Source organism: Podarcis cretensis (genome assembly GCF_951804945.1).
Source record: "Podarcis cretensis genome assembly, chromosome: 8".
Taxonomy (NCBI): domain Eukaryota; kingdom Metazoa; phylum Chordata; class Lepidosauria; order Squamata; family Lacertidae; genus Podarcis; species Podarcis cretensis.
In genome coordinates this window covers 72970382-72992674 of record NC_137177.1, presented here as the reverse complement: position 1 = coordinate 72992674, position 22293 = coordinate 72970382, and the positions used below count along the sequence as shown (strand labels likewise).

At 44.3% G+C, this 22293-nt stretch overlaps 1 protein-coding gene across 3 annotated transcripts in view; it reads right to left on the bottom strand.

Annotated features, from left to right (window-relative positions):
* Window positions 1-1267: 1267 nt before the first annotated feature.
* Window positions 1268-22293, bottom strand: part of CFAP74 (cilia and flagella associated protein 74) — an 83199-nt gene continuing 62173 nt past the window's right edge. For all 3 annotated transcript variants that reach the window (XM_079986718.1, XM_079986717.1, XM_079986719.1), the window contains exons 26-39: window positions 21423-21699; window positions 20225-20359; window positions 19033-19160; window positions 17701-17835; window positions 14816-14925; window positions 13176-13231; window positions 10272-10391; window positions 8759-8914; window positions 7699-7825; window positions 6421-6575; window positions 5411-5546; window positions 4879-5006; window positions 3097-3231; window positions 1268-2239 (exon numbers count right to left, since the gene is read on the bottom strand). In XM_079986718.1, the coding sequence (XP_079842844.1) occupies window positions 2141-2239; window positions 3097-3231; window positions 4879-5006; window positions 5411-5546; window positions 6421-6575; window positions 7699-7825; window positions 8759-8914; window positions 10272-10391; window positions 13176-13231; window positions 14816-14925; window positions 17701-17835; window positions 19033-19160; window positions 20225-20359; window positions 21423-21699 (1897 nt within the window). In that variant the 3' untranslated portion in view covers window positions 1268-2140. The remainder of the gene's footprint in view (window positions 2240-3096; window positions 3232-4878; window positions 5007-5410; window positions 5547-6420; window positions 6576-7698; window positions 7826-8758; window positions 8915-10271; window positions 10392-13175; window positions 13232-14815; window positions 14926-17700; window positions 17836-19032; window positions 19161-20224; window positions 20360-21422; window positions 21700-22293) is intronic.

Sequence of the window (22293 nt, the reverse complement as noted above, 5' to 3'; positions counted from 1 at the left end):
GATGGGAAGGCTGTAACCTGAACAGCTGAGGGTGTTTCAAAACATGTATCATGAACACATCTGTAACTCAGCCAGTGATTGAGAGTGGACTCATTTCAATCAACTCAAGGTGGGGCTAGAGATGCATTAAAAAGTGCAGTCCAGGGGGGCAAAGCCCCACCAACCCTCAGCCTCCTGGCACTCAGCCTCACCTATCTGTGCCCTTACCTGCAACCACTCATGGGGTTGGCTCTGCCTTTCGTTGACTCTGGTGCCTGCTACTATTGGTCTTGCTGCCTTCTGCTCCACCAGTCCCAATGGGCATCAGTCACCATTGCCTGAGGCTCTGTGGGTGGGTGTTTATCCAAAAGCATGATTTCTTCCAAAATCTCTGCGCTCTAAACCTTTATTGGATACTGTATCTCAGTTTCTGACAACAACCAGGGCGATCTAAAACAGGGATGGGAAACCTACAGCCCTCCAGATATTGCTGGACTACAACTCCCATCATCCCTGACAGTGCTGAGGCTGATGGGAGTTGGAGTCCAATGGCATTTGGAAGGCCACAGGTTTCACAACCCCTGACTCTGAAAGGTTATGTAAAGCTGCATCTATCTTCACAGGCACACAACCAATCAATCAAAGAGATTTGTGTGATTGGGTAGGCCTTGACACTGATGCAACAGCATGCGATGTCTGCAAGTCTTTACATTACCAAATATTCCACGTAGCACACATTTATTGTAATAACTGGTTGTGGAACAAGCATTTGCATGCAGAGGCCACATACTGGGCAGTGCAAGCTTCTACAGTATAATTATTGTCATTTATAGCACCACCCGCGGTGTGCAATTATCACCCTGGAACAGACCTCATTGGCTCAGAGGCCAGGATGGAATGTTCTGCCAGCTGATCAGACTGTGAGGATAAACAGCTATTAGCTGCCCTTCACAGTGATTGACATATGTTTGCAAAAGGCCTGGAAAAACTTGAGTCAAGCGAACTTCTAAGGAAGAAGCACACAGTGTGATTATGAAGATGGTTGGTGGATGGGTGTGGATCTGGGGCTCAAAACCCCCACAAACTCCCATCATTTCAGGCTACAACATTGCTTCTTGAACAACTGGAGGCTGTGTGAGTTCAAAACAGTCCCGGCACGGGGAAATAATAAGTTTTTGCTGCTTTGGCCCCTGCCAAAGTATACCAGAAAGTATACCAGACCTCCTTTCTTCTTTTTTAAAAAAGTTTGAATCAGCTCAATACACAATGTAAGCTACTTAAAAACATATTTGTATTCAGAGGACTTTATTCCAAACAACAGTGCAGCATTGACTCAAATTAAAGTCATCAGTGGGTTCCTTGAAATATGGCAGGTTTTGCTGCTAACCATCCATCCGTGGAGTCTCATTCTCCACCTTATTTGCCAAATTCGACGCCCCACCTACATCCCTCCTTCTAGTTTCAGAAGATAAGTTGGGATCACCATTACTAGAAAACCATAAGGGGTCACGTAAAAGAAAAATCAGAGCAGTGGTTCTGTGGAAGGAGGAGTTTGACCCCCTTCCCCATCCTGTTTTCCAGATCTATATAGCTCTGAAACTGCAATTAGCCTTGCTGGTGTTTGGTTACCTGTATTATTCTGATTGTTAAGAGCAATTTACAGCTTCAAAAGGGGAAGGATTTAGATCCAAAAGGCGGGGGGGGGGGGAGAGGAAGTGTCACAGCTCATAAAATCCCATAAAAATTGGATGCAACTTTAAAGTAAAACGAAAACAGAAAAAGGAAGAAATCGGGTGATACAATCACAGCTGCCCCACCTAAGGGGCCTAAGGGTGGAGCTTACTTTCATGTGCCTTCCATCACTGAAAGCTGAGACTGCCATAAGGCTCCCACCTTGGCCCATATATTCTGAAGGAATCTTCCTAGTTTCAGTAGAGCTGGTTATGAAAGGATACAAAGGACCCCCAATTTAAGCAACTTTAAGGGAACTGGATTGCGGCATTTCAGATTGCAGACTTTTCCTCATCTTTTTTTTGATCTGTTATCTTTTGCTTCAGTTCTGGATGCTCTGGGAGATTCATGAGGATGACCCAACACCCCCAGGGATGTTTCTCCATCTTTCTTCAGAAAGGGCAGTTTGGAGCCTCAGCTCAGTGGCAGTTCACTTGGTCACGATCCTGCCCATGAAGTAGACACTGTACACCTCCTTGATGTCTCCCTTCACATTCAATATGGCTGATCCAGTCACAGGCTGGTTGGGCTGCAGAGACAAGATGGAGAGAAGTGCTAGGCAGAAATTGCAGGCAGCCCAGTGGACAGAAATGCTAGCCCTGCCTCCCCAATGACATCTTTATGTTTTCTGAACTACAGTTCCCGTCTCCCCTGACCACTGGCCATGCTGGTTGGGGCTGGTTGGGGCTCCAGTACTGTTATAAAGGGTGCATAAATGTCACTCACCCCCTCCCCACAACCAAATAGATTCATCTAAAGCAGGAATGTATGACTTGTGACCCTCCAGATGTTGCTGAAATACAACTTCAACCATCCATCAGCACTGGTCTTGAGGAAGATTCCTCCTTTGCTTCTTTTTTGACAAGGGGTAGGGGAATTCCCCATTGGCACCAATAGGATCAGGAGGGAAGGAAAGAGTTAAATTCTCCCCATACCACCTGCTGCAGTCTGGAGAATTATCAGCCCCCACATCAGATGCTACTTGCATTAAAAATAAAAATTGCATGTTATATACAAAGCTGCTTGTCGTGTTCAGTTTGGCCCTGAGTATCTACTATAAAATGACTCTCATGCTTCACATGGACATATGAAGATGCATTTTACAGAGTCTGACCATTGGCCCATCTAGGCCAGACATCTAACTGGCAATGGCTATGAAGGATGTCAGGCAGAGATGTTTCAAGCCTGGCTATGTAAGATCCTTTTAACTGCAGATGCCAGATATTGAACATGGAATATTCTGTCAGCTATGCTGGTGTTTTACCTAAGCCTCCTTTGCTTAACAGGGAAACTGACCTTATAAAAAACTTCCCTTCTCCTATCCTACTGCTTGGGAAAGTATAATACAATAGCAATAAATGGCACATTTTAAAACTTGCAACATACATTTGATCCAGCAGGAGGCACCCAGGAAACATTGATGGGTTTTGTTTGTCCACGCTCAACGCTTCCTTTCACAGGATCGACAGTGAATCCTTTTAGCTGAAGAAGTTGCATGTTTTCCCAGTTGAATTCTACATTCTGCAGAAACGAAAGGTTCACAACATGCTGTCAGACACTATGGCTGATGAAACCTCATGGCACAAAACATGCCTGGGTGAATAAGCGAACATGCCCTAAGATCTGCTCCCCATTTGTAGAACTGATTCAAACTGGGATTCATAGAATCATAGAATCATAGAGTTGGAAGAGACCACAAGGGCCATCGAGTCCAACCCCCTGCCAAGCAGGAAACACCATCAGAGCACTCCTGACATATGGTTGTCAAGCCTCTGCTTAAAGACCTCCAAAGAAGGAGACTCCACCACACTCCTTGGCAGCAAATTCCACTGACGAACAGCTCTTACTGTCAGGAAGTTCTTCCTAATGTTTAGGTGGAATCTTCTTTCTTGTAGTTTGGAACCATTGCTCCGTGTCTGCTTCTCTGGAGCAGCAGAAGACAACCTTTCTCCCTCCTCTATGTGACATCCTTTTATATATTTGAACATGGCTATCATATCACCCCTTAACCTCCTCTTCTCCAGGCTAAACATGCCTAGCTCCCTTAGCCGTTCCTCATAAGGCATCGTTTCCAGGCCTTTGACCATTTTGGTTGCGCTCCTCTGGACACGTTCCAGTTTGTCAGTGTCCTTCTTGAACTGTGGTGCCCAGAACTGGACACAGTACTCCAGGTGAGGTCTGACCAGAGCAGAATACAGTGGCACTATTACTTCCCTTGATCTAGATGCTATACTCCTATTGATGCAGCCCAGAATTGCATTGGCTTTTTTAGCTGCTGCGTCACACTGTTGGCTCATGTCAAGTTTGTGGTCAACCAAGACTCCTAGATCCTTTTCACAGGTACTGCTCTCAAGCCAGGTGTCACCCATCTTGTATTTGTGCCTCTCATTTTTTTTGCCCAAGTGCAATACTTTACATTTCTCCCTGTTAAAATTCATCTTGTTTGTTTTGGCCCAGTTCTCTAATCTGTCAAGGTCGTTTTGAAGTGTGATCCTGTCCTCTGGGGTGTTAGCCACCCCTCCCAGTTTGGTGTCTTTTTTTTTTTTTTTAAAGGAAGGCAAGAGACCATCTCATTTTTTCTGAGTATCCCATAATAAGGTGAATCTATAGCACTGATTTGTGCTGGTGTAAAAAAAAAAACCCCGAACACCAGCAATTTCTGCTCCCATTTCTATTTGTGCATGAATTCTCTGAACATCCCTAAACACAAAGATGTGCAGAGCTGGACTCTACATGCTTGTTTGCCAGGGTCTGTAAGAGAACAATGGGGTCTCTGCCACTGCGTCTGACATCAAACCTGACCTATACCTCTATTTCCCTTTTTCTTCTTCGCAATTCTCCTGCAGGGAAACTGTGGTGGGAGTTTTCCCCAGGTGACACATCCCAGGGTATTGCCGCTCCCTTTCTCAATGTGCCTCTTTCACCTATGCTAGCAAAATGGTTCATGAGAAGGAAGGCCAAAAATTGCAGAGAGACTTGCAAGGGTAGAAAATGACTGAGGGAGATGATTGGCTTTTTCCTACAACTTGAGTCCCATCCCTTCCAAACAGTGTTAACACACTCCTTGGAATATGGCCCATGTTTCCCAGAAAACCACTGTGCTGGGTCCTCTAAGGGTGAGGGTGTTGGGAGCCACTGACATATGCCTGGTCCCTATGGCTCCTGCACCTTCTTTGATGCAAACTGAGTGCTTCGTATCGCGCCAACTCTCAGCTCCCGAGTGGCTGGGATAACAAAAGTCTCTGACTGTACACATTCCAGGTTCAGAAGAATGGAGTTTGTAGACTTGCCGCTCTCTGCAGGAGAAACAAATCCAGTTGTAATTGTTGGTGGGGCAATAAGAAGTTGGTAAAAACACATACACATACACTCCTAAACAGTATTAATTGGGATTGTACAGGGACCATAACTACTGTCACTGGTAGGGATAGACAAATTTGCCAATTTCAGTTTGTTTGTTTGTTTCATAAAAATTATACACTGCTTGGTTTAATAAAAAAATTCTCAAAGTGGTTTACCAAAAAAGACAATGAAATTATCAGTAAAAACAACAAATTAAAAACATAAAAATCAGCAATAAACCAAAACATATTAAAACATACATCAGCATTCTACATGGTGCGGCAAGTTATTCTAAACATGCTTCTAAAAATGAAACAGAGATTCATCCATCAATATGGATGGGTTTAAGGTGGGCTACCTGCTTTGGTTGCTTCTTCAGCCATAGACGTAGTTACGGCCAGTGACTCAATGGGCACATCCAGCGGGTCACCTCCTTCCACAAACATTATGTGGTTCCGTGCTGCCCCTTTCAGCTGGATCACACGGATGGTTTCCTAAAAAGAAGATCATTGCAGCCTAATGTTTATTCCACTTTACTGCAACAGCCCTCAGTAGTTTTGGCAGGAACTCTCTTTGCAAACAGCTTTGAGGGTTTTTTTCTTTAAACAATTAAGTGGTCTGGAAATTAAGTGGTTGCTTTTGGACAACTATTCAAAGCTCTCCACCAAAGTTCAGAAACTTTGTAGAAATCCAAATGAAGTTTTGGCTTTGCTGGGGTTTTTTAGTGGCTTTGCAAAGGGAAGAGTTGTTCCTGTTGCTTTTCCAGGGTATTTTAGAGTGCTTTGCCCTTTGGCCTAGTTAACACTAGATGGCACTCCTCATTCATCACCAATGTTTCTTCATTCACTGGTTCATCTTAAAGTAGGGAAGACACTTTCACAACTCAGTCCTTGAGGCCAGTCACTTCTGTTTGGATTGTGCCACACATAGTGTACCAAGAACCAAATTTACAAGAACCTTAGGAACATAGGAAGCTGTTTTACACTGCATCAGACTCTCAACACCAATTGGAGGTGAGTCTCCAGGCTTTCAAGAAGGAGTCTTCCCTGGCACTTGCTACCTGGAAATGCTGGGGGTTGAACCTGGAATCCTCTACATGCAAAACAAATGCCACACCACTCAGCCCTTTCTCTAAGATGCAGGAACAAAGGAAGCTGCCTTATACAACTAGACCATATTGGGTTCATCTAGCTCAGTGATGCTGATACTGGCTAGCAGCTCTCCAGGGTTTCAGACTGCAGACACTCCTAGCCCTACATGGAGATGCTGGGGATTCCAGGGCACTAGCAGGACCTGAGCAGAACAGAACTCTTCCCTCCTGCAGTTTCCAGCAACTGATGTTCAGAGCCCTACCTGAGCCAATCTCACCTTGCCAAAGATTAAAATGTGGATGCAATCGGAATAATACAGGCTCTCATGATCAGGGCTGAAGGTGATGGTGAACTCTTGACACTTCTTGAAAGTGATGGTGCCTTCCACGGGAGAGACGCTGAACACACTCAAGCCATTGTAATTTTGTGTACCTGGGAAAGGATGGAAACACAAACCGGTAGGAGAAAAGCAGCTGGAGAGCCTCATCTCCTTGGCCAATATTTTCAGCACTCTGTTCTACAGGAGAGGTAAAAAACCCAGCAGCAAAGCTGGAAAAATCTGGATGATTAAAAGTATTAAGCTGGAGCCTGCTGTCAAGCTTGTAAAAAGGTATAAGAGAGAAACACACAACACACATACACACGGCTTAGGGAACTAAAGTACCACAGATTAGAACAATTCAAAGCAAATACTGAACACAAGGCTTGTCACCTGGCCAAGGAAGCCCTATCTGTTTTTAGTTTATTAAGTAAAGCTGCATAACTATGCGTGTGAGAAAAGATTAGTTAAGATTTCAGCAGTCACAGCAGTCTTCATCTTACAGGAGAGATCCTCATTCTTTCCTATTCAGGTAGGAATACCTCTGAAGATGGTGCTTGCAAATAGTTGTATTAAAAGTAACCATCTAAAAATCTGCTGCTTAGTTGATCAGGGCCATTTAAACACTGTCGCCTACATTTTGTTAACTCCAACTCCATAGGCTTTTCCCTCTCCTTCATCTGCCATCCAGCAGCAGCTATTCCATTCGTCTGCTGCAGAGAAGAGAAGCAGGGCCAGCCCTTTTCCCTTTCACGCTGCACCTTCCAGATTGTAAATTTGAGGGCAGGAACTGCTGCAAACTGCTACAGTTTGGCTTTTGCTAAAACGTATGCTATACATCTCACTATCTGCTCTGACCAAAATAAAAACAGTTATTTCTTAAATTAATTTCAGTGGAAAAGGAATGTAAAAAATGATGCAGAAAATAATGTAATTATTTATGTTATGTTCATGGAGTAAAAAAAGGATGGCGGCTGATTGTGTGATTTCTGTTCCTGACCTCGGATGAATGTGCGGATTGCGGGAATTTCCACTCCTGGTTCGAAAAGAATTCTCCAACATCCCTACTTACACCATGTGGCTGGAATTATAAACAGCAACTGTGCCTACTCTTAGAATTACTTTCATAGAATATATACAGATCCTGATCAACACAGGATTGCTTTGAGTAAGTCCACAATTATCTCCATCACTTCCATTAATGAATATTCAAAAGCATTATGAGCAATTATTTACCAACTACGTCTGCTTTCCCTGGAGATGCGAGGAAAGGGGGAATCTTTGGCTGCTCTCTCTCTCTGCTTGGTGAGAGCGAGTCAAGAAGAATATTGTATTTCAGGGTCAGATTCGAAGTGTTCTCTATCTGCAAGAGACCAATCAACCATCGGCAGAATCAAAAGCTGTGTTCCTGCAAACTGACTTCAACCTTTTTCTGTGGTTGTCCTTCTGCTATATCGATGCATGGGCACATTTATATTAACAAGGAATCTTGATTAATAGTAATAGCAATCAGCTGCAGCAGCCTTATACCACCTTCAAGTATTCTAAATGCTTTGCGTGTGTGATCTAGTTGTAATCCTTACTCTGTACAGAAGTGATGGAGAACCTGTGACTTTGAGTGTTGCTAGACTCCAGCTCCCATCAGCCCCAGGCAGCTTGGGCCAAGGATGATGGGAGCTGCAGTCCAGCAACAGCTGGAGGTTCACTAGTTCCCCACCCTTCCTGTGAGGTAAGTAAGTATTATTATCCCATATGCTGTAGATGAGGGGACAGAGGCTGTGGTTTGCCTAAGGCCAGCTAGTGAGTTGTGAAGCAGAGGTGGGATTCAAACTGTGGGTTTCTTGATTCATAACCCAGTCTCTTAGCCACTAATTCAAGGCATTGTTTGTTTTGTCCCTGTAAAAAAATGATCATATAAATACACTCGTTCTGGTCATCACTTTGGATTTGAAGCATACTTTCTCCTGGCTTTTTACAGTATTGAAAAGGCAGCTGTTTATTCCAAGCTTCCTCAACCTCAGCCCTCCAAATGTTTTTGGCCTACAACTCCCATGACCCCTAGCTAGCAGGACCAGTGGTCAGGGATGATGGGAATTGTAGTCAGACGTTCGGGTTCCAAAGAATGTTCGCAAACCGGAACACTCACTTCTGGGTTTGCAGTGTTTGGGATCCAAGGTAAAACTGTACTGCTTTTATTCACGTGCGTAATTTCTGTTCCTGACCTCAGACGGACCATCTCTTTCCATTTCTGATGGAATCCTTCAACATCCCTATTCACAGTGCAGTTGTGATTTACCTTGAAAGTGGCAGTGGCTGTTTCCTTAGCAAGAACATATCCCATGTTGAATACGTCTCCTTCCACTGAGCAAGAAATTGAAGGGATGACACCCTGGCCCGTCAGAGTAAGGGTTAGAGTGAATTTCCCACTACGGATCTCCAGCATTTCAAAGTACTGTGGGATAAAGCATTATTGGTCAGTAAGGATAGCATTATTTCAGGTGGCTCAATAAAAGCTGAGTGTCACCTTCCTGATATTTAGGGCTACTGATAGTAAAGTGTCCATTAGGGATGGCTAGACCCATTTGTCTCAAAGGGGAAGGGACTAAGTCCCACTGGGAGAATTGGCACTTGGTAACATTCCATCATTCTCGGGGCAAATTGTACAGAAGAAAACCACTAGGGACAGCCATGTTTCTTTTCTGTACACTTGGACGAATGAGCAAATGGGGGCACTGACCCACCAACCTCAGTCTCCTCTCAGCTAGCCACCACTTGCCTGCCTTCTTACAACCAGTCAGGATGTTATTGGCTCTGGCTCCACCTGGCTTTCATTTGAAAGTGGTATACTTAAATGTACACATTTCTATTTATATATGCATATTCATTCTTTGTTTTAATATGTCTGTCTGTTTGTACTTATAGTTAATTGAACTGAATTTTTTTTTGTATTACTGTCATCAGAGAGGTGGAAGATGTGCCTGTGAGATTTCATCCCTCAGGTGCCAAAATAACCTAGCTGGCCTTGTAGCCCGACTTTGAGGGGAACCGTGTCTGCCGGCTGCACTACCTCAGGCGGCAAAATGTTTTGGCCCTTCCCTGTGCACTTAACATGTCTGCCCAGCGTTAACAAGCCAGGCATACATGATCTGAGCACAGACTCTGCTGGCATGCTAACACAGAATGTATTGTGGGACTGCGCATGTGACAGGTATATTTAAGCATGGTGGGGGCATGCAGAACTCATGAACGATTAACCACCTGTCATGAAGTCTGCATCACATATAAACTGGGCCTTAAGATAAAATGGGTACGGAGGAGAGTATGCCAGGGCTGCAGAGCCTTTTTCAGCCAGAGGGCCTCATTTCCTTGTGGAGAACTTTCCGGGTGCCACATTCCAGTGGTGGGCAAAGCCGGAGGTAAAAAGGGGGGGGGGGAGCAATGGATGTGCCTCTTACCTTTGTACATAGGCAACATTTCAACCACTGAAAAGTCAGATGTTCTACACACACACACACCTCCATCTTTCTTTCATCCAGGTAAGGAAGAGGCATTAGCATAGTTCAAAACCCACACATTCATCCAAGCTATCCCAGTTCAAGGACAGATCCTCAAAGAATTTCAGCAGGCCCAGGGAATGGTGTGGAAGGGGTTGTGGACTGTGGAGAGTGCTGAGGGTCAAATAATGAGGCCTGGAGGACCGCAGTTGATTCCTGGGCTTGAGGTTCTCCACCCTTGCAGTACGATCCCCTTGGAGGAAAGGTGGGACACCAATGAAATAAACTAAACCAATTCCTTGTTTAGAGACTCACCGGTGTGTTCTCCTCTGGGCAGAATGAGATGAGAAGATTGCGGGATTCGCCTTCCTCCAGTGTCCAGAAAGGATTTAGCACCGTGAAGGATCCAAAGGGATTCAAGAAGGAATATCCCAGCTGAAAATGACAGCTCAAGGAAACACAAGTTTAGTGGTAACCAAAGCAACCACTCCACCCCCAAAAAAGAAAAGAAATGGAGACAGCCATGGCAATCTGTTACCTAGGGACTATTACAAGAATTAGCAAGCATGGAGACTTCCCTTACCCCATGATATTACCGTATTTTTCACTCTATAAGACGCACTTTCTCCCCTCCAAAAATTAAGGGGAAATGTGTGTGCATCTTATGGAGTGAGTGCAGGCTTCATGGCTTCAGCGAAAGCAATGCTGTGCTCCAGAGGCTTCGCTTCGCTGGAGAGGCGCTGCGCAGCGCCCCTTCAGCGAAGCGGGAGGAGAAATGGAAGGGGCTCCGTTTCTCCTGCTGCTTCACTGAAGGGGCACTGCACAGAGAGGGAGAGAAGTTTTTTTTCTTGTTCTCCCCCTCTTAAACTAGGTGCGTCTTATGGCCGGGTGCATCCTATAGAGTGAAAAATACGGTAATTAGTATTTGCTGGAGGACTGAATTGATCTACCATAGCCTGGTTGGGTCGCCATGTGTTGCCTAACTACATACAGGGGCACTTGCGGCTACATAAAAGACTCTGGGCACAGGCTTATGATGTACACTTGCATAAAATCTGCAGCTGCTAATCTAGATCTGCAGATGCAAATAATAATAATAATAATAATAATAATTTATTATTTGTACCCCGCCCATCTGGCTGGGTTTCCCCAGCCACTCTGGGCGGCTTCCAACAGAGATGAAAAATACACTAAAATATCACATATTAAAAACTTCCCTGAACAGGGCTGCCTTCAGATGTTTTCTGAATGTCAGGTAGTTGTCCATCGCCTTGACATCCGATGGGAGGGCATTCCACAGGGCGGGCGCCACCACCGAGAAGGCCCTCTGCCTGGTTCCCTGTAGCTTTGCTTCTCGCAGGGAGGGAACCGCCAGAAGGCCCTCGGAGCTGGACCTCAGTGTCCGGGCAGACCGATGGGGGAGGAGACGCTCCTTCAGATATACTGGACCGAGGCCAAACACTGGTTTCTGAGCAACTTAAGATGGAGGGGTGAATCGGTGTTTCACCAGCACTCTGCTTTGCTGTATGTTGAAAAACCTTGTAACCAAAGGAAGAGGCCTAATTATTATCAGCTTGTGGTAACATGGAGGTGGGTTTTTTCACCGATGGCACCAGTGGTATGTAATGCCTTCCTTGAGGAAATAAGAGAGGCCCCATCAATATTGGCATTCTGCTGGCTCTTGAATACATGCATACCTGTTTAGGGTTCCAGCGTTTTCCTGAACTTTAACTTCATGATCTAATAGTTTTAACTGTTTTTTTAATTGTTATGCTTTTGTACTGGCTTGTTTCATTGCAGATATTAGCTATGGATGTACGTTTTCATGAAATTGTTTCACTGTGTATTTTAATTACGTATAGATTTTATAATTGATTTTACATATGTAAACTACTTAGAAGCCATTTTGGCATGTAAATGATGTATACATTAAAAATAATAAACTAAACTAAACTAAACTAAACTAAACTAATAAAATAAAATAAAATAAAATAAAATAAAATAAAATAAAATAAAATAATAAAATAAAATAAAATAAAATAAAATAAAATAAAATAAAATAAAAGTGGAAGGAGCAAGAGATCGACAGACCAGCATAAACAACATGGGGCTGGCTGCCCCTCCACCAGGTCACTCCCTAACACCTCAGATTGCATGCCAAGAACAATATCAGATGGTGGACAGCTGATATGCAGGTTGTAGCAAAGTGCCTCATCTATTTCATTTATTTGCAGATTTATAAAAACGCTTCGCAACAGAAAGTTAACAAACAGTAAAAATATACCATACTTTTCCAAGTATAAGACTAGGGGTTTTTTAAACTAAAAAGTAATGTTAAAAGGGGGGTAGTCTTATACATGGGGACAATCTCCCCCCCCCAATTTTCTTAATTTTGGGTCCCCAAAATTAGGGGGCGTGTTATACACGGAAAAATATGGTACAGGATATATAAAATATCATCTTACTTTATGTTCCCTACCTCAAGCAGGCTTACCCACTATTGCTGCTGGCAGTGACAAGCAAGAATGTGATCTGTAGCTGATGACTCTGAGATCCCTGGCATTTTAATTTACCCACAATATCCCAACACAAAGGCCTTGTAGTGGGCACAGGATCCCACCTGCTCAGCTTCCAACCCCTTCCATTGCTGAGTGCAGAAGGTCTGAAGGAGCTTCCTATATCCAGATGACAGGGAACACTGCCTTTTCAGGGTTCCAGATTGTGTGTTGGTTTCAAACAAATAGATAATATAGCCCCTTTCAATCCTTGGCCACTCAGCACAGGAATTCAGTAACTGAGATGTGCTCTTATAAGATGCACCTACTATTCCATTGTCTTTTTGTATAATCTCCACTACAGATACAAACTGTTCCTGCTCCTCAGGAAACCCCTGGGAACAGTAGTTCTCCAAAGCGGTGGAGGAAACCTCTAGTGATTCTCAACTCTCTCACCAAACCATAATTTTCAGGATCCTCTGGTTGCAATCATGCCAATTCAATGGGTACCTAACTTAAATTAGTAGCACAGGTATCTCCATAATATAATATTCTAACCTGTGACTTTGAAGATGGAAGTATATGTGGGTATCCTATTGTGTTTATTTTGGAATATTTGGAATATTTCACCCCAAACAGTAGAAGGTGAGTCCAGTTGATGTCTTCTACTAAGCAGCCACAGATTTTGGGGAACAGAGAGGGGATGATTCAAAGCAAAGGATACAACCAGCTGTTCTTGAGAGATGTTATGTAGCTTCACTTCTTTCTTAACTGTGTGCCCTAGTAAACAAGAGAACCTCACATTTACAAAGGTGAGCCACCCAGAAAGCATCTTTACTGGACGGCCATACAAATAAAAACAATAAACAAACAAACAAACAAACCAGGAAATCCAGCCAGCAGAAGCCTATTTTAAAAATCCACCCGGAAGCCATTCTCGTATTATTCCAGAAAACAAAACAAACCCCCCCAAATAAAATTTAAAAATCAAGGAAGAATTCTTAAGATGCTTTCAGATGTTTCAGTAGGGAAGACAGAGGTCCAGCTGTTCCATGTGTAGAACTGGGACACTTTTTACAAGTGCCACACAATGTTTATTTGGTACTTGAAGGAACTGATCCTTTAGTGTGGCAGCACTTACTCTTTGGAACTCCCTGTCCATTGATGTTTGTCAAGGGCCTTGACTGTTTAGTTTTCAGCACCTGCTAAAACTTTTTTTGTTCAGGCAAGCCTACCAACACATGCAATTTTTAGCATGTAATGTTCATGACATGCATTTGTTGCAAAACTGCTTTTATTTTTATTTTGATAAATGTTTATGTCAATTGAGTTTTTTAACATATGATTTTATTGGCACCTAAAAAAAAGTTTATTAATTTTGAATACAAGAACAAACATACAATCAGTTGCAGTTTCCCCCTGCTACATCCCCATAACAACCCCAACTACGTATTAGCATTTTAAATTATTATTATTTGCATTTTTTATGGGAAAGTCTTAGAGGCTTTTGGTGAGTAGGCAATGGTATAAGCCTTGTTAAATAAATACAGTGTGGCTGCCAATGCCCTTTTAGGGACAATATATGGTTTGAGCCATGTCAAGAATCAGACTGCGTGTGTTCTAAAGTTATCTAGTGAGTTCACAGTAAAGGCAAAGACTCAAACAAGGGAGTCCCACCTGATTCAGCACTACAGCCCCATCTGTGGTATACATTTATAGCACTATCATGTCACTTTAAACATTCCTAACTCTCTACAAGGCTCAAGACAGATCTGGCCAATGGGTGGATTTTATGTTTTAAAAAGTGGGGGAGCAGCTTGTGTAGCAATTAAACCAACTCAGCTCTTTACTGAGCATTTGGTCTGGTTTGTTTAAGGAGCAGTTATATGAAAATGACCGCTCGTCTGATATTCATCCTGATTTGCTTTGCGGGGTACTTACACATCGGCCCACTAATCATTTGTTCACTCCACAATTCTCAATGCATTTCCCTGTCACTTTCCAAACCACTTTTGTTTTTTTTAAGTGGAATTGTTGTGCCAGGTCGTTTAATTCACTTTAACTGCACAAACCTACAGTTCCAGTTAAGTGTTCCAATCCCTCCTGCAAAATGTTTATAGCCTGGAGATCACCCCATGTGTTTCCCAAGGGTCATCTAGTCCAACCCCCTGCAATGCGGAAATCAGAGCTAAAAATTCCTTGATAGATGTCCATGCAACCTCCCTTTAAAAATCTCCAGTGAAAGAGTTCAGCATCTTCCAAGGTCTGCTGCACCCTTCTACACTCCATCTTAAGACTCGTGACATATTTTTGCTGCTTTAACACCGTTCTAGCAATAGGGTGTGAGGAGGCTTGGTTCCATACCTACGGCAACATCCCCAAAGTTGAAGACTGTTCTCCCATTATTCGAAATCACCATAAGAGCAGGTGCTACGGAAGGACAATGCAGCTCTAGGTACAAGGTAAAATAAGGGCTACAAACACACACAAAAATAAAGAAAAATGATGATTGCTCTCAGAATATATAAGGTATCTGGTTGTTCCAATATATGGACTACAAGTCACCCTAGTGTTTTATTCAAGGTCTCAAGTACAGTATGTGCAAACATGGCTTGAAAATGGGAGGCATTGGAAATACAGTTTTCTTGAATTTGAAGGCTTGTGCACCAATATCTGATATATGGGTTGGGCTAAAAATGGTATTTCCCTAATATGGATTTTGAATCAGCAGTAGAATTAAGAGTCTAGAAGGTATGAAAGAAGAACTTTTTCCTTTGGGCTAATGGTAGTATAAAGGGAGGGGATTTTTGCTGGGACAATAGTGGGAGGGGAGAAAGGGCTAAACGTCTCCTCCTCCCCCATGGCTAAGCAAGGTCCATTAATTTCAATAGATCTACTCTGACTGGTTCTTAATTATGGATTGAGAATCATGACTACTTTGGTCCTCAGTTAATCCTGACAACAACAAAAACATGGTGCCCAGATTTATGTGCTTTCCTATTTTCTTTCACTTTCTGCATTGTATTTATTAGCCTGTGGCCAGGGACTGAGATTCCTTTCTTAATCTTTGTATGGTGCTGAGGAAACTAGGAACTTTATAAATAAATTAAGGAACAACCACACCCATTGAAAAGTAGGAGAGACATTATGCTGCATAAGGGGGCAGAGGATAAGAAAGAATGGTTGGCCTAAGGGTGGGTTGGGGAACTTAGAATCATAGACTCATAGAATCATAGAGTTGGAAGAGACCACAAGGGCCATCGAGTCCAACCCCCTGCCAAGCAGGAAACACCATCAGAGCACTCCTGACATATGGTTGTCAAGCCTCTGCTTAAAGACCTCCAAAGAAGGAGACTCCACCACACTCCTTGGCAGCAAATTCCACTGTCGAACAGCTCTTACTGTCAGGAAGTTCTTCCTAATGTTTAGGTGGAATCTTTTTTCTTGTAGTTTGGAACCATTGCTCCGTGTCTGCTTCTCTGTTTTGACCCCCCAGAGGCTGCTGGACCATCCCTGAGCACTGGCTGTGCTGGCTGGGACTGATGGGAACTGGAGTACAATAGCCTCTGGAGGGCCAAAGCTTCTCCAGCCCTGGCCCAAAGCCATGAAGTTAGTTCATGAGAGAAGCAAGATTTGAACCAGAACTGCCTGGGTTTCATTTTAGTCATTTCCCCACTGTGCTACACTAACCAATTTATTATTTATTACTGTTTTATTAATTATTATTATTACCTTTATATCTTGCCTGTTCTCCAAGGAACAAAGGGTGATGGACACGGATTAGCTTCACCCCATTCTATCCTCACAAAAACGCTGTGAAGTAGGCGAGGCTGAGAGAATGTGACTGGCCCAAGGTCACACCCAGAAAGCTTCATGGTCGAGTGGGGATTTGATCTCTGGCCTCTTGGGTCCCAGTCCAGCACTCTAATAACTACACCACAGCAGCACTTGTTCCAGCTGGCTTTGTGTAGTAAGCTTCTTAACTGGTTTACCTATCCACTCAACTCCTACTGCAAATAATCCATCAGTGCAGTGGTAAATTACAACAAATCGAAGTGTTTCCCCCCCCCCCCTTTTCCTTTTCCATTTTCATATTTAATAGAACAAAATAGCTACTTTAAAAGTGACCCCTGATACACTGCCATGTGGTGGGGGAAGCAGTGCCCTCTCTCTCTCACACCCACACCCCAACTCCCATCTACATCTATGCTCAAGGCATTTAAAACTATATGACCAGGGTACAAGTCTGACAAAAGTATGCTTGAGCAAGTCTAGCCTTTAATTATCCTGTGACGCAAAGAAGTCTGTGTCTGTTGCAACAGGCACACAGACTACTTGCTAATTTTAGCAGCTACAGATGTAGCCAAAGCAACCACAACAACAACACCCCCGCCACATGAACTGTATGGGGGATTGCAGCTCCCAGATAACGCACCTGCTCGGCTTGCAGGAGGCCTTGGCTTTAATCCCCAGCGTCTCCACAGTTAGAAGGGGAAGGAGATGGGAAAGATCTCTCACTCTCTGCAACTGACCCTGGAGAGCCGCTTTCAGTTAACAGACCAAGAATGGGAAGCCTGCAGCCCTCTAGATGTTGTTGGACTCCAGCTCCCATCAGTCCTAGCCAGCAGGGCCAATGGTCAGGGATGATGGGGGCTGTAGTCCAACAACATCACAGAGGTCCACAGGTTCCCCACCCCTGATTCGGATCGAGAGAATTCAGAGCCACCCTAACAAGACTGCAGCACCACTCAGCTCCGTAAGAATGGATATTTTGATCTGACTAAATGTATATATCTTTCTCTCAACATCATCTCAGAGGCCCACGGGTTTCCCTTCCCTGGACAGAAGGCTCTTGGGAGCTGGGAGCACCATCCAAAAAAGAAGGCTGCCTGCTGTGTCTCTGCAGGAGTAGCTGCACTGTCTTTTATCAAGGTTGATTACAATGCAGATGGGGAACCTGTGGCCCTCTGGATGTAGCTGGACCCTGCCTCCCAACAGCTCCAGCCAGCGTGGCCAATCCTTTGGGATGATAGGAGTTGGAGTCCAATAAAAACTAGCCACCCAGAATGGCTAGGGCAACCCAGGCAGATGGGTGGGGTACAAATAAATATATTATTAATTATTTATTATTATTATTATTATTATTATTATTAGGCTCTCCCTCTCAATGGCAGACAATACTGGGCTAGCTGAATCAATGGCCTGGCAGGCGGCTCTGTATATATTTAGTTCCACATTCATCACTGTACTTGTAGTGTAGGTTTTCAGTTCCTTTCTTCTCGTCTATATCTCCACATGCTATCAGGCAAGGGATAACATATTTGTCGAAGTGGTTGGCAAAGCTCCGGATCAGAGATAAATGAGCTGCGATATACTCTTCGGAACTAGAGAGGAGGAAAAGAGAACATTGATGGCAAGGAAAAAAGAAAAGCAAAACAAATCATCTTGCGCATCCTTTCGGTAACAAGTCATGGCTGTGGATTTGATGCATTTATAGCAGAAGAGGAGTCATCCACAGCTAAATGAAGTTTCCCTGTTCAAAGGCAGTATGCCACTGAATACCAGTAGTGTGGAACAGTCAACTGGAACAGGAGAGGTCTAGTCTTTAGGTCCTGCTGGGAAGCACACAATTGGCCACTCTTGGAAATCTTTGATCTGATCTATCTGAGATTTTATTATGCTCCCTACCAGGGATCACTAACAGGGAAGAGCAAGCCAAGGATGAGTCTATGGCAGCTGCAGTTACAGTTATCTCAGACCAGAACAGAGATGACTTTACTGGCAGGCATCAGAAAGGGCCAGTAGAGCAAGAGGCAGACAGATCTGATCCATAGGCAGGGACTGAGGTTCTAGGTGGGGATGCAGAGAGTGTGTGGCAAATCTACAGGGGGGACCTGGAGCAGGAGTCAAAGGGAGTAGGACTGGACAAGTGTGGAGTATTTGGAAAGATTTTCCCTGACAAGTGTACCAATAAAAAAATTAAAAATCTGTGCCACGGTAAAGGTAAAGGGACCCCTGACCATTAGGTCCAGTCGCAGATGACTCAGGGGTTGCGGCGCTCATCTCGCTTTACTGGCCGAGGGAGCCGGCGTACAGCTTCCGAGTCATGTGGCCAGCATGACTAAGCTGCTTCTGGTGAACCAGAGCAGCACACGAAAACACCGTCTACCTTCCTGCCGCAGTGGTACCTATTTATCTGCTTGTGCTGGCGTACTTTCGAACTGCTAGGTTTGCAGGAGCAGAGACTGAGCAACGGGAGCTCACCCTGTTGCAGGGATTCGAACCGCTGACCACTATTTAAAAAATTCCCATAATGCTGAAGTTTGACATAGCATCACTCTGGGGTTTGTGGGAAACAGCAGCTGTTGGCTACTCACTTTTACCATTAGATAAATCCATAATGGGGGGAAGGGTGCTAGTGTAGGAGGATGGCCCACTGAGGGCATTGTGCTAAAGATTTCCCAAGCCTGATGCCAGCCTGAATTAGCTGTCCACACCCTGGCATGCACCCTGACAGTCATGGAGAGGTGCACTTGGTCAGCTGTGGACAAGGGAAATGGAAAATGCCTTTTCTCACGCACTCTGGAGAGATGTCCTCTGGGTTGGGCGGCTGAAATGGTCGGGTGTGCTTTGAGATTTGACTGATGGATAATATGCTTGATGGCCTCTTTCCATCTTTCCGGGTAAGAAGGGCTTCCTCTTTCCTTCTCTGCCAGAGAGAGAGAGAGAGAGAGAGAGAGAGAGAGAGAGAAGCAGGGAAGCAAAGCCTTTTGGTTAACAGCTGGAATGGGGGGAGTCAGAGCAAACCTCCCCTTGATGAAAGCAGGTGCCTAATGGGAGGGGAAAGGAAGATGATAACAGAGCTGAGTAGAGAGGAGAATTATGGGAAAGGAATATGTTGTGCCATGGGGGCCAGACATGGACTCCACTTCCAATGAGGACCTTGTGCAGAAGTGGATCACCAGGTGCGGAGGAGTCACTATGCTTGCTTTCTGGCAGGTGGAGCGCTTGGTTACGGAGGGAGTTGGCAAGGTGTCAGGAAGGTCTGCATGGTGTAAATGCACTCACAGAGCCAATCCAGTGCTCCTGCTGACACCTTTGCCCCACACCGGCCTCCCCGTTGCCTCACCCCTCCTGGAAAGCAACAGCAATCTACATTCTGGGAAGTGACTGTAGTGGCTCCTCCCCACCCAACAAGTTGCTTCTGGCTCTGTGAGCCCTTCTCATAATGGACTGCTTGTCAATAGGGGCTGATTTGTGGGCAAGAGCAGGGATATGGTAGAAATAGGCATGTCTGGAGAGCAAAATGTGAACAGGAGGTTGATGAGGAAAGACCATCACTATCTCCAATACCAGAGGCAATGTGCCTTTGAATATCAGTTGCTGAAGAATGGGTAGTAGAGACTGGTTCATTAGGGCAAATGGGGCACTGCCCCACCAACCTCAGTCTGCCTGCAGACAGGTCCCCCCCCCCCGGTCTTCTAACTTACAACCACTGCCTGCCAGCATCCTCCTCCTTAGTGTCAGCGTCACCATTAAAGGGTCGGGACAAAACTAGAATTGGTTGGCTTTCACTGTCAATGGCTTTGACCCTCCCTACTTCTTGGGCTCCCTTGCCTTCTGCTCCACCAGTTGCGATGAGCATCAGCTGCCACTGTGGGGCTTGGCAATTCCTAAAACTGCACCTGCCTCTCCACACAGTGTGACATGGGTACGGCAGATGTTCTTTGCAATGAGCAATACGCAGGAGGCATAGATCCCTCCCACACTTACCTGCAGTTCCAACTCCCGAGCCTTCCTCTCCATCTGAGCCTTTGCTTCAGCAGCCTGGCATAGCAGGTGGACTGCCTCCAGCCTGATAAGCTGATCACACAACACTGGACGGAAGGACACTTCCAGCATGCATTTCTGGCATGGGGGAGGAGAGAGGAGGCCGGAAAGAAAGAGAACATGCAGAATGAACTTGGGTAGCTAAATGGAGTTCAGACCTATGCTCCATTTAACAGACAATCCAATCCATAATAGAGAACAAAGCAGGAGGCCTGCTGGATCTGTCCAAAGCATCCTGTTGTCACTGTTATCCACCTCAATGCTGTGAGGATAAAATGTGGAAGAAGGAAACCATAGATGCCCCTTTGAGCTCCAATCGAAATCCCACAGCAGGAAATGAGTAGAATAGCACTCTAGCACACATGATACCTAGCAACTGTTATTCAGAGGCATACTGGAGGTAATATAGATATTAGGACTGGTAGCCTTCATGGATTTGTCAAATCCCCCTTCAAAGTCATCCAAATTGGTAGCCAGAACTATAGTTTGTGGCAGCAAATTCCACAGTTTAACTGTGTGCTGTGTGAAGATGTACCTCCCTTTGACTGTTGTGAATCTTCCACCATTCAGCTGCACTGTAAGACCCCATGAGGTTATAGTATTGTGAAAGAGGCCTATCCACGTTCTCCAAACTGCGCATAATCTTATACGCCTCTATCATGTTCCCCATTACTCAATTTGCTTTCTAAACTAAAACTCGCCAATGCATTGTAACCATTCCTCAAAGGGGAGTTACTCCAGTCCCTTGATCATTCTGGTTGCCCTTTTCTTCCCTTACACTGTATGGTCCCCCACAAGGCCTGTCAATTCTGTGCCTCCCTCTGGACTCACAAAATATACATTGTATAGCAAATGAACACAATCCAGTTCATGTCCATGTTACTTCCTAAATCTGGGGTTTTACGCTTGCAGCATAGGCTCTCCTTATTAAGAAGCCTGAACTATATCTAGTGGAAAACAAAAAAAAGGACTCTGATTACATTTCTTCTTTAAAAATGTGAATTAAAGCTACATGTGCTCTCAACACTTTATTTTCCTTTAAGGGAGGTGCATCAGGCCAGATACATAGGCTGTAGTACTCCATAAGCATGAAGGTTCTATTTTTATCCAGATCTTTAATAGACTGAGAGTGTGTGTTTACCTTTCCAGGCAGGACAGTTCCGACACATGGCATGATCGTAATAGGAGAGTCTTCTGGAACAAGGAACTGGAAGGAAGTTGGCCCAACGGGGGCCACTTCTCCTTTGCCAACTCTTGGGACACTGTGAGTGAACTGATTGACACTGACGTGATTGTTGATCACAAAGATATTTGCTGTTGACACATCGTTGAGAGCAGTGGCAGAAAACTGGACCAAGGTATGAGAGAGCTCAAGAGGTGGGTGGACTCCGACCGCCTTGCATGACAGCTTGAATTCTCTAAAAATGGAAACACAGCTGAAAAAATCCGGTCACAGCACAATACACAGCCTGTTGCCAAGACTTTAAATAAGCCCTATGACAAGTACAGTATCTCATTGCTTTCAAGTAAAAAGATATTTCGCTGCCCATTCTAGGTTCTGTGGCACCCCTATGGCTCAAGACTATACGGAAATCAAACCATGATGACACAAGATGGAAACAGCCCCTCTAATCCCAATGTTCAGGTGTGAGTGTGGTTGCTTAAGTAGCCAAAATGGCTCCATACCCATGCAGAAGAAAGAGGTTTCAGCAGAGGACAAAAAAGGTTGCATCAACCAAGTTATTCTTAGAGTAGATCCACTGGGTTGGTCTCTAATGTTAGCCCTATGCAAAGTAGACCCACTGAAACTAATGGGCATGGCTAATGTACTCTTAGTAAAATTTAAATGAATACAATCAATTGCAGTTAATGGACCTAAGTTTGCTATGTCTTTTATTTTCAACGAGCCCACCCTGAATAGACCTGAAGATATATAAAACTCAAAATCTTTCTTAACATCCTGTTTTTTTTTATAAAATTTTTTATTAAGAGTTTTAATAATACAATAAAGA